At 42.9% G+C, this 17037-nt stretch overlaps 1 protein-coding gene across 1 annotated transcript in view; it reads left to right on the top strand.

Annotated features, from left to right (window-relative positions):
- The first annotated feature begins 3300 nt into the window (after positions 1–3300).
- Positions 3301–17037, top strand: part of tmprss15 (transmembrane serine protease 15) — a 31304-nt gene continuing 17567 nt past the window's right edge. The window contains exons 1-16 of the mRNA XM_042007796.1: positions 3301–3412; positions 3486–3610; positions 3745–3812; positions 4111–4271; positions 8597–8716; positions 8873–8978; positions 11680–11789; positions 13938–14078; positions 14148–14297; positions 14388–14493; positions 14627–14783; positions 14870–15011; positions 15924–16013; positions 16105–16230; positions 16319–16462; positions 16537–16647. Coding sequence (XP_041863730.1) covers positions 3301–3412; positions 3486–3610; positions 3745–3812; positions 4111–4271; positions 8597–8716; positions 8873–8978; positions 11680–11789; positions 13938–14078; positions 14148–14297; positions 14388–14493; positions 14627–14783; positions 14870–15011; positions 15924–16013; positions 16105–16230; positions 16319–16462; positions 16537–16647 — 1969 coding nt within the window. The remainder of the gene's footprint in view (positions 3413–3485; positions 3611–3744; positions 3813–4110; positions 4272–8596; positions 8717–8872; positions 8979–11679; positions 11790–13937; positions 14079–14147; positions 14298–14387; positions 14494–14626; positions 14784–14869; positions 15012–15923; positions 16014–16104; positions 16231–16318; positions 16463–16536; positions 16648–17037) is intronic.

The raw sequence follows: 17037 nt of genomic DNA, 5'->3' as shown, positions 1-17037 counted from the left end.
GTGTTACATGTGTTATATGTGTTACATGTGTTCTATGTGTTCTATGTGTTACCTGTGTTACATGTGTTACATGTGTTATATGTGTTACATGTGTTATATTTGTCATATGTGTTATATGTGTTATATGTGTTACATGTGTTAGATGTGTTATGTTTATATGTGTCACACATGTTATACGTGTTATAAGTGTTATATGTGTTACATGTGTTAGATGTGTTGTGTTATATGTGTCATACATGTTATACGTGTTATATGTGTTAAATGTGTCACACGTGTTATATGTGTTATATGTGTTGTATGTGTCACATGTGTTATATTTGTTACGCATGTTATATGTGTTACACGTGTTATATGTTTTATACGTGTTATATGTGTTACATGTGTTCTATGTGTTCTATGTGTTCTATGTGTTACATGTGTTCTATGTGTTCTATGTGTTATATGTGTTACATGTGTTCTATGTGTTATATGTCTTACATGTGTTACATGTGTTATATGTGTCACACGTGTTATATGTGTTACATGTGTCACATGTGTTATATTTGCTATACGTGTTATATGTGTTTCATGTGTTACACGTGTTATATGTGTTATATGTGTTACATGTGTTATATGTGTTATATGTGTCACATGTGTTATATTTCTTATACATCTTATATGTGTTACATGTGTTATATGTGTTATACGTGTTATATGTGTTACATGTGTTCTATGTGTTCTATGTGTTACATGTGTTACATGCGTTATATGTGTCACACGTGTCATATGTGTTACATGTGTTACATGTGTTATATTTATTATACATGTTATATGTGTTTCATGTGTTATATTTGTTATACGTGTTTTATGTGTTACATGTGTTACATGTGTTATATGTGTTACATGTGTTATATGTGTCACACGTGTTATATGTGTTACATGTGTTATATGTGTTTTACGTGTTATATGTGTTATACATGTTATATATGTTACATGTGTTATATTTGTTATATGTGTTATACGTCTTATATGTGTTACATGTGTTCCATGTGTTATATGTGTTACATGTGTTACATGTGTCACACGTGTTATACGTGTAATATTTGTTACATGTGTTATATGTGTTATTTGTGTTACATTTGTTACATGTTTTATATGTGTTACATGTGTTATGTGTTACATGTGTTTCATGTGTTATATGTGTTACATGTGTTATATGTGTCACACGTGTTATATGTGTTACATGTGTTATATGTGTCACAAGTGTTATATTTGTTATATTTTTTACATGTGGTATATGTGTTATATGTGTCACACGTGTTATATGTGTTATATTTTTTACATGTGGTATATGTGTTACGCGTGTTTTATGTATCACGTGTTATATGGGTGGTGATTGCAGTTGGATAAAAATTGTTTCTGAGTGTGTTTGTCCTGGCTTTTATTGCCTTGTAACGTCTGATGGAACAGTTCAATCGGAGAGTCCAAGGTGGGCATTATAGTATAATTATATATTATCCAGTAAGGAAAACCTCTATCAGAAACCGAACCAGGAAGGATGGCCATTTCTTGGACCGGGTGGGGTGGAGAGGACTGGAAAAAGGGTGAACCAGCAGCAGAACTCTACTCCAGGTATTCCTGCTGAGGAAGAAGAAGAGAAACACAAATGAATTAAGAACAACATCAGATGTTTCTACATGGAGAGTAAAAAGAGCAGAGGAGCCCAGTGCATCATGGGACATCCCCCAGCAGCCTCGGCCTCTAGAAGCAAGATTAGATGATGAATCAGGGTCACCAAGCCAGACCTCCTAAAAGATTTATCAGGAAGATGATCTGAAGGTAGAGAGCGGATCTGATACCTGGAGCCAAACTGGGAGCCGGTTCCACAGGACCAAACAAACATTTGACACAAAACTTTTTATCACTTTTCTGTTTTAATAAAAAAGAATCTTAACTTCTGTTCCAGTAAAACCTGGATGCTCTGCAGCTTAGACTTCAGATCAGACCTGGGTGATCTGGTATAGCAACACCACAGACAGAGGAAGACTTTGCAGAAAGTCATATGGACCCAGCGCAGAGCAGAGACGAGACCTGACATCCAGCCCACTGACATGGACAAGCAGACAGAACCACCACACACACACACACACACCTTCAGCAGCTTCTCACCTGCTACCGCGAGGCTAACACATGATCATTTTGATATACTTCAAAGGTTTTATGCACTTTTTAATACATATATATGTATATATATATACATATATATGTATGCATGCGTGTGTGTGTGTGTGTGTGTATGTGTGTGTGCACAAATGGCAAATACGTCTCTTAAATCTTGATCTGCTGCAACATGTTATCAGACGGATGTTTGAGGATTTTCTTATTTTTTATCAGCTGATGATCCGTCTATAAAAACCAGAACCAGTTGATCAATAATCTTACCTCTGTTTAAGTGTGTGTGTGTGCAGCTTTTCTGTAAACAGTGGGCAATCAATACCACAATCTTGGTACATTAAAAACAGAATAATAAATCTCTGCTGACATTTCCTGATAATCAGTATGTGTCTCAGGGGGCGGATCCTCATTAGCCGGCAGGTTTACGGCTGCTGGACTTTAGATCCTGATAATGATGCTGACATTGATGTTTCTCCAGCTGCTCCAGTAGCACCCACTCTAATCAATAATTATCAGTCTTGATAAGGAGTCATTAATAAAGCTGCTGACATCACAGACGAAGAGAAGACGGAGCGTCGCTCTGAAGGAAGCAACGTCTGAGCCGAGGAGCTTCAGCCGCCAGGTAACGCACCTTTTAAACAACAATAATCAATTTTCAATACGATCTGATGCCTGTCATTCACCTCCATCCTGACCAGTGTGCTTCTGGGAGAATATTGATCAAACTTCACAGCAAAGCATCATTTCTCAATCAGAGATCAATGATCAGAGAACTCAGAATCAATCAGAGATCAATGATCAGAGAACTCAGAATCAATCAGAGATCAATGATCAGAGAACTCAGAATCAATCAGAGATCAATAATCTCTCTGAACTGATCAATGAGGACCTGAGAATGTTAATATTGATTACTCAGCTGTCAATCATTTTAATTGATCAAATATTGATCATGTTTTTATAATGACTTGATCCTGTATTGATTATATATTATTCATGTATTGTGGGTGTATTGATCATGAATTGATGCTGTATTGATTATATATTGACCGTGTATTGATATTTTACAGGATACTGATCATATATTGTTGGTGTATTGATTGTGAATTGGTCCTGTATTGACTGTGTATTGATGGTTTAGCTGTCAGGATGAAGAGGCGTCTGTCGGCCCTGGATACGCTCCTCATCGTCATCTCTTCTCTTCTTCTTCTCTGCTGTGTCTCTCTGATCGTCGTTTCCTGGATCATCCTGAAATCAGAAGGTAAAATCTTCTGTTTGAATCAGCTGATCGTTTCCAGGTGATGTAGTGATGATGTCATTGTTCATATGTTCAGGTGTCACGGAGCCAGTGCAGGTGACGGCTCGGATGTCCATCACTGAGGGAGCCGAGTTCTCTGAAGATCTGAGGAACTCCAGCAGTCTGGAATTTAAATCTCTGTCCTACGATGTGACACAGCTGGTGAGACCAGATCCACAGCCTGGGTTCTGATTGGTCCACAGGTTCACCGCCTGGGTTCTGATTGGTCCACAGGTTCACCGCCTGGGCTCTGATTGGTCCACAGGTTCACAGCCTGAGCTCTGGTTTGTCCACAGGTGTCAGAGGCATATGATCTCAGTGATTTCCGGCAGATCTACAGGTCTTGTCAGGTTCAGTACTTCAGGTCAGACGATCAATCATTATTCACCAATCTAATTGTTGTAACATCACTGACGATTAATGACATAATGCACTGATACATCAGACCAATATTGATCTGATATATCAATGCAGACTAATCAAATGTTTCAAATCTACTTATTTTTTCATTAATCAGTGTTTTTTCTGAACCTGCACCCGATTTCTGGATCAGTTCATTCGATCAATAACTTTGCTGACTGATTATCATCAAGTGTCTGTTGGCTCTGTTTGGCTTTACTGATGGTCTAGTATTATTGATACTTATTGGTCTGTGTCTTCAGTCCGGGCAGTGTGGTGGTGACCTTTGACCTCTGGTTCAATCAGCTGATTGATATGAAGGAGGCGGAGCAACAGCTGGGGGCGGGGCTTCAGAAAGCAGAAAGCAGGGGGTTGGTGATCAACCCAAGCAGCATCCACATCAGCCGTGAGTCTGATCAATACAGCAGGAAAACCAAATGGATCAAACTGGGATTGGTTTAATCTGGAATAGATTAGTCTGGGCTCAATTTAATCTGGATTAGTTTAGTCTGGTTCAGTTTGATCAGGAGTAGTTTAGTCTGGTTTAGTTTAATCTGGATTAGTTTAGTCTGGGTTCAGTTTGATCTGGATTAGTTTATTCTGGGTTCAGTTTGATCTGGATTAGTTTAGTCTGGGTTCAGTTTGATCTGGATTAGTTTAGTTTGGAGTTTGTCCATCTGGTCTTGTTTACTCAAGATTAGATTCATCTGGATTGGTCTCCAATGAATTAGTCTACAAGTTGTTAGTATGTAATAAAGTACTTTGGAAAAAATTAGCCCAGTTTAAATGTGCCTAGATTAAATTAGTCTGTGTATGTCAGTGAGGATTAGATCAGTCAGGCCTATACCAGTCGGGATTACATAAATCTGGATCGAATTAGTCTGAGGAGTATTCCACAAAGCTGGATTAAGGGAAAGCCTGGCTTATCTTGATAAGTCTGGGCCATTTAAGCCAGAGTACCGTTTTATCAACGTGGCTTATGTGAATGCCCGCTGAGTAACCATGGTAACGTATGCACCAGAACTAGCCTGCGCGGGGGCAGGCTAACGTTCAAGCTTAGCTTAGTTGTGTCTCAAAGGTCTGATACAGACTCCGAACAGAAAGTTCCACCTGGTACAATGTTGCGCTCCCGTCCACATTCTGGTATAAAATAAAAAATGAGATGGACGGAGAAAGATATAGCTAGATAGAGACAGGGTTCCTTTCTGGTTACCATGCCTTGGCTTTTATTAATGACCCTGCAGAGGGCGCACGCTTAATTCAAAGCTCATTCAGGCCACCAGCCCCATGGGTTTTCAGGGGGAGGACCCCACCAGTAGCAGTGGTCTCTGATGTTGTCTTGGTATCTACAGAGCAACATATTTACAGCTCAACATGTTTAGAACAAACACATTTCTTCAAAGATACCTCCCACTCTGAGATATGTTCTGGTTCTTTATTTCCACCTGCTGCAGGTTCGCTTTGCTGGTAAGATGCTGCTGTTGATGTAACAGTGCAGAGTTAATGTAGGTCACACACGCGCACACACACACACAATAATCACAAAGATAATGCATATCGATTATTGGGTTATTAGTAAACTGTGTAGGGCCAGTACCTACAGAGACAACTCAGCTGAAACAGGGGTGCCTCAGGGCTCGGTGCTTGGCCCTCTTCGCTTTTCACTATACACCTCCTCACTCGGTGCATCATTAACTCTTATGGTTTCTCCTACCACTGCTATGCAGATGACACTCAGCGTTTCCTTTCTTTCCCACTTGACGACACAACCATCTCAATGTGAATATCAGCATGTTGCTGATATCTCCACATGGATGAAGGATCGCCACCTTCAGCTAAATCTGTCCAAGACCGAGCTTATTGTCTTTCCAGCCAATCCTTCCTTACCGCCACAGATAAGCGTGCAGCTTGACTCCATCACGCTTGTGCCTACATCTTCTACCAGGAATCTTGGTGTCATGGTAGACAACCAGCTGACCTTTAAGGACCATGTTGCCTCGGTTGCTCGATCTTGCCAATTTGCTCTCTACAACATCAGGAGGATCAGACCCTACCTGACTGAACACACGGCCCAGCTCCTGGTCCAGGCTCTGGTCATTTCACGCATTGACTACTGCAACTCCTTACTGGCTGGCCTGCCTGCATGCTCAGTTAAACCTCTGCAGATGATCCAGAACGCACCAGCACGTCTGGTCTTCAACCAGCCCAAAAGAGCTCATGTCACTCCGCTGCTAATTGCTCTTCACTGGCGTCCAGTTGCAGCACATCAGATTCAAAGCTCTGCTTCTGGCTTACAAAACAATAACCCAAACGGCTCCATTCTACCTTCACTCCTTAATCCAGAGCTACACTCCCTCTCCACAGTTACGCTCTGCCAGCGAAAGACGCCTAGTGCTCCCACCACAAGGTGGCACCACATCAGTAGCTAGACTCTTCTCCTCTGTTGTTCCCCGGTGGTGGAACGATCTACCAAACTCCGTCCGATCCGCAGAGTGATGATGTTTGATGAAATTGTGTATTTAAACTATAAAAAAAACTTAAAAATAAATAAATTATATGCACTGCCTCTAGCACTACATGACAGAACCTGGTCCAACTGGACTCACAGCAGTCTGACTACCACTTAATGACGACATCCCATCTTGTTTGAATTCTTTTTTGTGTTGTTCTTACTCTCAAATGTAAGTCACTTTGGATAAAAGCGTCTGATAAATCACTGTAGAATAGAATGTAGAATGTAGATGCTTTATGTAAACAGATTTATAACAAGGGGAGACAGAAATAAACCAGGACAGTGAATTTCATGCCTGTGCCTCCTCCACCAGTGCGCTCATCTTTCCCTGCCTACTGATCACCGGTTCAGACTACGATACCCATGATTCATCTGCCTCTGCCATCTTGGATGCCACCTGTGATCAGTCATCATCAGTCTCATGAGAAACACCTGTCCACCCTGCTACTTATACTATCAGTTCACCCTAGTCATTGTGTGGTCTTGTTTCCATGCTCCCGTACTCATTCCACTGACCATACCGGATTTAACTTCTCAAACTGCTGCCTGCGTTTGTGTCTGCTTCTACCCCGGTCAGAGCTTACAGTGAAATCAACGTGTAACAACTGACAGCAGAGGTGCCATGTTAAAAAAGAAAAAAAAGAAAAAGTACATACAATATATATTAATATTTTCCACTGATCTGTGTTAAAAATGCATTTTCAGTATGACTCTACACAAAAATTGCTGATTTTGATTCCGATCAGATCCAGGGCAGAAATCCTGGGTGAGGCCGTGTCGAGCTGGACCTCCTCTGACTGATGATCCAGTACAAACTGGGTTCATGACGCATTTCTGTTCCTCAGCATATCACCAATATGAACGTATATGGTTTTATACACCATGACTCTCCACAGTCCGTGTAATGTCTTTAATATGTGTGTGAGAGAATTATTCCTGCTGATCTACAATAAACCTCAGAGAAAAGTCAGCAGGTGAGGCAGGCAGTACTCTGCCTCACCTCAAGGGGGCGTATTTGCATGCTGGTGGATGAATAGTGAAATAAGAAGCTCTTTTCAGTTCTTACAATGTAAATGTGACTCCAGAGGAGTCTGTGCCTCATCAGCCATGAACCCACCGCACGCCACTGATCTCCATCAGCATTCTTTGTTCAGCTGATGAGAAAATGAAGCTCTTGGCTTGTTCTCTTTTCTTCTGCTCCTCTTTTCCACCATCCACTCGTCAGGGCTTCCTTCGTTCCTCAGGACCTCCCACATAGCCAGGCTATGTAAGCCTCGCTTGGATTAGCCTCAACTAGATGCAGCTGGAATGTGTTAGTGGAACTGCTTGAACCTTAATTCAGAGATGGTGTTACTTCAAGCGAAGCTTTCCCCAAACAGCCTGGCTTTCTGTAGCTACGTTTGTTGAACATCCCTCTGGTGTAGGCCAGATTGGATTTAGATCTGTCCAGATTAGATAAGTCAGGATTAAATTGGTAGAATAGTCTGATCAGATTATAAGGCTCTTTCAGCTGAAGTTCAAGTTTTGTTCTAAATAACAAACCAACAACGGAACATGAACAAGGTTTTGTTTCTGCAGAGAAACCACACCTGAGCACACCTGCAGCGACCAGCATCACACCTACAACAGGTAAGGGCTATCCTGAACTCTATCAGTCAACTTGTCTCAGTAAATTAGTCTGGATCACATTAGTCTGGGTTAAAATAATGTAGTTTAGATTAGTCTGGATTAAATGAGTCTAGATTAAATTAGTATGGGTTAGATTAGTCTAGTCAAAATTAGTCTGGATTAGAGTAGTCCAGGTAAAAATAGTCTTGATAACATTAGTCTGGATTAGATTAGTCTGGGTTAGATTGGCCCTGATTAGATTAGTCTGAGTTGATTGGTCTGGAATACATTAGTCTAGGTTAGATTATTCTGGATTAGATTATTCTGGGCTTGAATTATCTGGATTAGATCGGTCTGGGTTAAATCAGTCTGGATTAAGTTAGTCTGTATTAGATTATTCTGATTTATATAAGTCTGGATTAGATAAACAAGGTTATTACAAGGGTTTGGAGTGTGCTGAGATGTTGTTGTTAAATAATAAACCAACACCAACATGTGTTTGCACAGGTGAAGCAGGTCAGACCACACCTGGAGCAACCAGCATCACAACTACAGCAGGTGAATCACCTTCAGGAGCTCTGCTAAAGCTGTTCAGTTATTCTGTTTCTAACACTTTCTCCTCACTGCAGTAGCATGTCCTCCTCATCACGTATCCTGTGCTGATGGATCAATGTGTGTTCCAATTGATCAGTTCTGTGATGGAGTCGAGGACTGTCCTGACGCTTCGGATGAAGCTGCTGTTCGCTGTGGTCAGTCAGGATCTCTGATCATATTTCCTTTTACCAGATGCTTCAGAAAGTAGGAATTATCAGGAAATGTTGTCAACACTGAGACTCACCTGAAAATTAGATCCACCTGGGTGCTTCCATACTGGTCAGTTTAATTTCCTATGTTTGACTCCATAGCAACAGCATGTGATGGACAGTTTGTCCTGAGAGGACCAAGCGGATTATTCAGTTCTTCAGATTCTGAGATGTACAACAGCAGCAGCTTCTGCCGCTGGATCATCAGGTTAGACCACGAATACCGCAATGTTACACACACCGTTACATACACACGTTACATACACACTGTTACATACACACTGCTGCATACACACCGTTGCATACACGCCACTGCATACACACGGTTACATACACACTGCTGCATACACACCGTTACATACACGCCACTGCATACACACCGTTACATACACGCCACTGCATACACACCGTTACATACACACTGTTAAATACACGCCACTGCATACACACCGTTACATACACACTGTTACATACACGCCACTGCATACACACCGTTACATACACACTGTTACATACACGCCACAGCATACACACCGTTACATACACGCCACTGCACACACACCATTACATACACGCCACTGCGTACACACCGTTACATACACACTGTTACATACACGCCACTGCATACACACCGTTACATACACACTGTTACATACACGCCACTGCATACACACCGTTACATACACACTGTTACATACACGCCAATGCATACGCACCATTACATACACACTGCTGCACACACATCGTTACATACACACCGTTACATGCACTGTTACACGCATTGTTACACACGTCATTAGGTACACACATGCCGTTACATTTGTTACACATACACGTTACACACACTGTTTTAGTTACAACTCTGTAAGGAGGTTTACTGACCGTAACATTGAGTTCCGACTCTGTAAGGAGGTTACGTATCGTAACATCGAGTTACGACTCTGTAAGGAGGTTTAAGTATAGTAACGTCGAGTTACGACTCTGTAAGGAGGTTTACGTATCGTAACATCAAGTTCCGAGTCCATAAGGAGGTTTACATTCTGTAACATCGAGTGTCGACTCCGTAAGGAGGTTTACATATCGTAACATTGAGTTCCAACTGTAAGGAGGTTTAAGTATAGTAATGTCGAGTTACGACTCTGTAAGGAGGTTTACATATCGTAACATCGAGTTTTGACTCCGTAAGGAGGTTTACATACCGTAACATCGAGTTCCGAGTCCGTAAGGAGGTTTACATTCTGTAACATCGAGTGTCGACTCCGTAAGGAGGTTTATGTATCGTAACATTGAGTTCCGACTCTGTAAGTAGGTTTATGTATCGTAACATCGAGTTCCGACTCTGTAAGTAGGTTTACGTATCGTAACATCGAGTTCCGACTCTGTAAGGAGGTTTATGTACTGTAACATCGAGTTCCGACTCCGTAAGGAAGTTTACGTATCGTAACATTGAGTTCCGACTCCGTAAGTAGGTTTATGTATCGTAACATTGAGTTACGACTCCGTAAGGAGGTTTACGTATCGTAACATCGAGTTCCGAGTCCGTAAGGAGGTTTACATTCTGTAACATCGAGTGTCGACTCCGTAAGGAGGTTTACGTATCGTAACATCGAGTTCCGAGTCCTTAAGGAGGTTTACATTCTGTAACATCGAGTGTCAACTCCGTAAGGAGGTTTACGTATCGTAACATCGAGTTCCGACTCCGTAAGGTTTACGTATCGTAACATCGAGTTCCGACTCTGTAAGTAGATTTACGTATGGTAACATCGAGTTCCGACTCTGTAAGGAGGTTTATGTACTCTAACATCGAGTTCCGACTCCGTAAGTAGGTTTATGTATCGTAACATCGAGTTCCAACTTTGTAAGGAAGTTTATGTATCGTAACATCGAGTTCCAAGTCCATAAGGAGGTTTACATTCTGTAACATCGAGTGTCGACTCCGTAAGGAGGTTTACGTATCGTAACATCGAGTTCCGACTCCATAAGGAGGTTTACGTATCGTAACATTGAGTTCCGACTCCGTAAGTAGGTTTATGTATCGTAACATTGAGTTACGACTCCGTAAGGAGGTTTACGTATCGTAACATCGAGTTCCGAGTCCGTAAGGAGGTTTACATTCTGTAACATCGAGTGTCGACTCCGTAAGGAGGTTTACGTATCGTAACATCGAGTTCCGAGTCCTTAAGGAGGTTTACATTCTGTAACATCGAGTGTCAACTCCGTAAGGAGGTTTACGTATCGTAACATCGAGTTCCGACTCCGTAAGGTTTACGTATCGTAACATCGAGTTCCGACTCTGTAAGTAGATTTACGTATGGTAACATCGAGTTCCGACTCTGTAAGGAGGTTTATGTACTCTAACATCGAGTTCCGACTCCGTAAGTAGGTTTATGTATCGTAACATCGAGTTCCAACTTTGTAAGGAAGTTTATGTATCGTAACATCGAGTTCCAAGTCCATAAGGAGGTTTACATTCTGTAACATCGAGTGTCGACTCCGTAAGGAGGTTTACGTATCGTAACATCGAGTTCCGACTCCATAAGGAGGTTTACGTATCGTAACATCGAGTTCCGACTCCGTAAGTAGGTTTACATATCGTAACATCGAGTTCCGACTCCATAAGGAGGTTTATGTATCGTCACATCGAGTTCCGACTCTGTAAGGAGGTTTACGTATCGTAACATCGAGTTCCGACTCCATAAGTAGGTTTACGTACTGTAACATCGAGTTCCGACTTTTTAAGGAGGTCTATGTACTGTAACATCGAGTTCCGACTCCGTAAGGAGGTTTACGTATCGTAACATCGAGTTCCAACAGTACGCTGAGCTTAGATTCTGTGTTTGAGCTGTTTTTTTGGAAGAATTACAATGTGAAAGCAGTTTCTGTGACATAACAGAGTTTGTTGTTTTCAGAGTTGACAGAGGACTTTCAGTTCAGGTCAACTTCCATCAGTTTGAAACTGAAGAAAACATGGATACTCTAAGACTTTACGAAGATGTTGGACCAAACAAACAGCTAACAGGTAAACAGAATTTAATCTGCAGCTTTTTTCACAGACCTCTGTCGGGGCCTTCAGGTAAGTTCAGGTGTAACGCTGTAAATACAAACAGAACCAGCTGTATGACATCGCTTGAGCAATTTCATTGTTAGACTTTAGTTAGCCAGATAGGCAGATGATATCGTGGATAAGCAGAGCTGGTTGCGTGCTAGGCTACAAGCTTACCCACACAGACTGGTTCTACCCAGTCTCCTCCTCCCCAACGGCAGGTCTCTCGCCAACAAACTGGAAACTGTTAGCTGTGTGGGAATCTTCACTGAGACTTGGCTGGACAATAATATCTCCATTGTAGCGGTGGAGCTAGCGGGGTACTCTGTGCTCCGTGCTGACCGGACTGCGGCTTCGGGTAAGACCAGAGGCGAAGGTTTGGCGCTGTACGTCTACAACTTGTGGTGTACAGCTACGAACATGTTTGGAACCATCTACTCTCCGACCTGGAATATCTGGCAGTGAAGTGCAAACCATTTAAACTGGTTAGAGAACTCAGCTCAGTCCTGATCAGAGCGGCCTACATACCACCGTGAGCTAATGCTAAGTTAGCAGTGGAAGATGTGTACTGTCTGATTACCAGAGAGATGAATGCTAATTCATCACACTTCCACCTCAGGACTGCACAACACAGTCTCACTGCAAAGGTAAGCTCACCTGCTGTTAGTGAAGTTATGACTTCAGATCTCTCAGAGCACTATTGGTATTTACCTGTATCTTTAAAATCATTCACTCTGAGATGTTTTATATAAGATGATTAAATAAAATAAACACTGATCAAACACAAACAGATTAACACATTTCTATTTCCCTCCCTCTTTGCCTCTAGTTTACAAGTGAAGTTAGCCAATGTGAATATAGCAACTTTAGAAGTCAAATAAAGTTTATTCATTAACGTTACTTAAGCAATAACAACAACAGCAACAACAAAAACTCTCCTACTTGCTTTTATGAAAATGCCGACAGCAAACACACATGAAGGGAGATGGTGTTGGAAGTGATTCTGTCTCACGGCTGCGACCAGACCATCCGATGCCTCAGTTACGTCCTCAACCTGCTCTCCCAAGCCTCTTTTAAAAGTGGGAATTCAAACAAATCTAACGTTGTGGCTACTTTTCTACCTTTTTTATCATGTGACTGAGTATGGCAGTCTTTCACAGAACACAAGACTGCCATTTTAACAAAGATTATAACGAGGATACAACCAACATGGAGATTTACCCACAATGCACTGCGGCTATCCCCAGCATTATGTCACCTGACAAAGACTGATTGACTTAACAACCATGGCAACGCAAAAGACGTGTGGAAGAATGAGGAAGATGATATATGACAACGTTTAAAACACACTATTTACCCACATAAATGGATAAATGGGCATAAATGGGCTTTTATCCTACAACTGCACCTGCAACCTGAGGAGGATCCATATCAACAAGGCTGCAGGCCCAGATCAGGTGTCAGGTCAGACACTAAAACCAACTGGCAGAAGTTTTTCTGGACATCTTCAACCTGTCCCTGCAGCTTTCCACGGTTCCTGTCTGTCTGAAGTCCTCCATCATTGTGCCTGTGCCCAGAAAACCACCATTACCTGCCTCAATGACCACGCCATCCCTACCGGCCTAGACAGCCTGCAGTTCATCTACAGGGAGAAGCGCTTCACACGGCCCTGACTCACCTGCAGCATCCCAACACCTGTATGGGACAGGAACATTAAAACCACCACAGAAAGACTCAGAGACAGCTTCTTCCCCAGAGCTGTGATTCATCACTTATACCCCCCTACAGTACTCACACACACACACTCACACACACTGAAGATTCACACCACTCACATACACAGACCTCCGTCCTTGCACCAGGATGCACTTTATCCACCCTGGAAAAATCACTGTCTGCTGGGAATTCTCTCGTTTTCTGTAAATATAGACGTGTTCTATAGTTTTATACATCTTTTATATCTTTATTTTTACTTTTTTATGTGCCTGTTATATTTCTATTTTCTTATTTATGTGTGTTTAAGCTGAGAGACTCCTCAAAATTTTGTTATGCTTGCATAATGACAGTAAAGATCTCGAATCCTGAATCTTAACAGTCCTGATGATCTGCTCATATGATTGGTAGCTCAGCTCTCAGGCTCCACCCCTCCTGGAACCGTGTGGCTCCTGACCGACCAATCGACTGTGGAGTTTACTTCTGATGATATCAACAGTCTGTCAGGGTTCATGGCCTCCTACAGCGCTGCCAACACCTCTGGCCTGTCCAGTAAGACGTGATCTTAGATCCAGATCCAGAATCTGAAGTGGTTGGACCACTGATGTGCTTTTGTTTCAGACCAGGAGAAACTGAGCTGCAGCTTCGACCTTGGCTGGTGTTTCTGGAGGCAGCAGCAGGATGATGACAATGACTGGATTCGAACCAGCGGGTCCACCTTTCCACCGTTAACCGGTCCTAGTGGTGACCACACACTAGGGAACAGCTCAGGTAGGTTTCACTTCTGGGTTACCATGACAATACAAGTCACACTTTTGTCTGAAGGTAATTAAAGGGTCAGTTTGTGCTGATCTCTGATAGGTTTCTACATCGTCACTCCTCCGAGTCCCGGCCAATGGCTGAAGAGCTTCAGGATCCACAGCCTCCCTTTGACTCCGCCCATAAGGCCCATGTGTCTAAGCTTCTGGTAAACAACAAGTATAGATGTAAACATCTGGAAAACTTAACAAGATTGACCAGATACACCTGAAAACAAATTAAAAAAATAGACATCAACAAACAAATGAGAGTAACCAGAGAAGAGTAAACTGTTTCTGCAGGTACCACATGTTTGGTGAGGATGTCCATTGTCTCCGAGTCCTGCTGCATTCCTCACAGCCAGAGTCCATCGTTACCATAGTATTCCAGAGAGATGGTAACTATGGCGACACCTGGAACTACGGTCAAGTGACCCTCAACCTAACATCAGAGGCCATGGTCAGCGACATCACACAGGACCTCTGCACATGAGATAATATTCAGATAAAATGTAAATTAGCCGACTGGTCATGTGACCTCTGCAGGTGGTTTTTGAAGTTCAGAAAAAAGGAGGCATGTTGAACGACATTGCCCTGGATGACATTGCACTGACAGCTGATCTCTGTGGCCCTGCCCCACCTGAACCAACCAATGTACCACCACCAACAACCACACCCCCCATACCAGGTGAGACACAGACAACACCCCCATACCACGTGCGACAAAAACCACACCCCATACCAGTGAGACACAAACCACACCCCTATAACAGGTGAGACACAAATTACACCCCCCATACCAGGTGAGACACAAACCACACCCCCACACCACGTGCGACAAAAACCACACGCCATACCAGTGAGACACAAACCACACCCCCATTACAGGTGAGACACAAATTACACACCCCATACCAGGTAAGACACAAACGACACCCCCTCACCACATGTGACAAAAAACACACCCCATACCAGTGAGACACTAACCACACCCCATTTCAGATGAGACACAGACAACACCCCCACACCACGTGCGACAAAAAACACACCCCATACCAGTGAGACACTAACCACACCCCCATACCAGATGAGACACAGACCACACCCCCATATCAGGTGAGACAAAAACCACACTCCATACCAGTGACACACTAACCACACCCCCATACCAGGTGAGACACTAACCACACCCCATACCAGATGACACACTAACCACACCCCCATACCAGGTGAGACAAAAACCACACTCCATACCAGTGACACGCTAACCACACCCCCATACCAGGTGAGACCCTGACCACACCCCCATACCAGGTGAGACACTAACCACATACCTCATACCAGGTGCAACAAAAACCACACCCCATTTCAGATGAGACACAGACAACACACCCATACCAGGTTAGACATAGACCACACCCCCATACCAGGTGAGAAACAAACCACACACCCCATACCAGGTGCGACAAAAACCACACCCTATACCAGATGAGACACAGACAACACCCCCATACCAGGTGAGAAACAAACCACACACCCCATACCCCCATGCCCTAGGTTCTGTTTGACTCTGCCGCTCTCTCTTCTCTGATTGGTCTAGTTAACTGTGGAGGACCTTTTGACCTCTGGGAGCCAAACTCTACTTTTACCTCCCCAAACTACCCACAGTCCTATGGTAACGGAGCTCAGTGTGAGTACAGCTGTCTGTAGTACTTTTACCTGAGCATGTACCTGTACTGACCACCGCCTGGGTGATTTTTACCCATGATCCTCTGCTTCAGGTATGTGGACTCTTCATGCTCTGGACGGTCAGAACATCCAGCTCCACTTCTTGGACTTTGACATGGAGGCGACCTTTGACCTGGTGGAGGTGCGGGATGGGGTGGGGCCAAACTCCACCTTACTGGGTGAGCTGGTGTTTCTGTCGGCCGCACCTGGAGCTGGTCAGCTGAGCTCTTTCTTCAGGTGGTGACTTGTTATTCTTGTATTCTCCAGCTGTTCTCACAGGCAGCGATGGCCCACCTCACGACTTGTTTTCAACAGCCAATCAGATGACAGTGTGGCTCTACACAGACAGCTCAGGTCATGGTCGAGGATTCAGGGCCAACTTCAGCTCCGGGTTGGATCTGGGGTCCCCAGGTGAGCTTGGGTCAGAGGTCATTCCATTTATTGATTATTGATTATTAACTGGCAAATCATGTGCTTCTAATCAGCTCCATGTGCAGAGGGACAGTTCCAGTGTCAGACAGGAAGCTGTATCCATGGTAACAGTCAATGTGATGGCATGCTGGACTGTGTGGATGGATCTGATGAAGCTGACTGTGGTACGTCACTGATGATGATCAGTAGAACTGATTAGCGTGAAGTAGAACTTTTATGTTTTATTTTGGTTTTCATGTGTTACACAACCTCGTTAGTGAACATCACACAAGTTGGTTGTGTTTTTTGTTTTGTTTTTTTTTTTGTTTTGTTTTTACTTTATTTGAACAATAATGGCACAAATATAACTCATTCCATAAGCAAGGCAAGTTGGTGTTAGTAAACTGAGCCCGAGTAAAGCCACAGATACACAACCATGCAAAAATAAATAATAACACAAATAATGATAAAACAATAACAAAAAAAAAACTGGGGGGGTTGAACACAACACAGTGACTCATTTTCTTTTAAAAAAGAAAGAGAAAAATCCTAGCTTAAATTTGGTCCAAGCAATT

Source organism: Melanotaenia boesemani, chromosome 15 (assembly GCF_017639745.1).
Source record: "Melanotaenia boesemani isolate fMelBoe1 chromosome 15, fMelBoe1.pri, whole genome shotgun sequence".
NCBI lineage: Eukaryota > Metazoa > Chordata > Actinopteri > Atheriniformes > Melanotaeniidae > Melanotaenia > Melanotaenia boesemani.
This window is presented reverse-complemented; position numbering and strand designations above follow the sequence as displayed.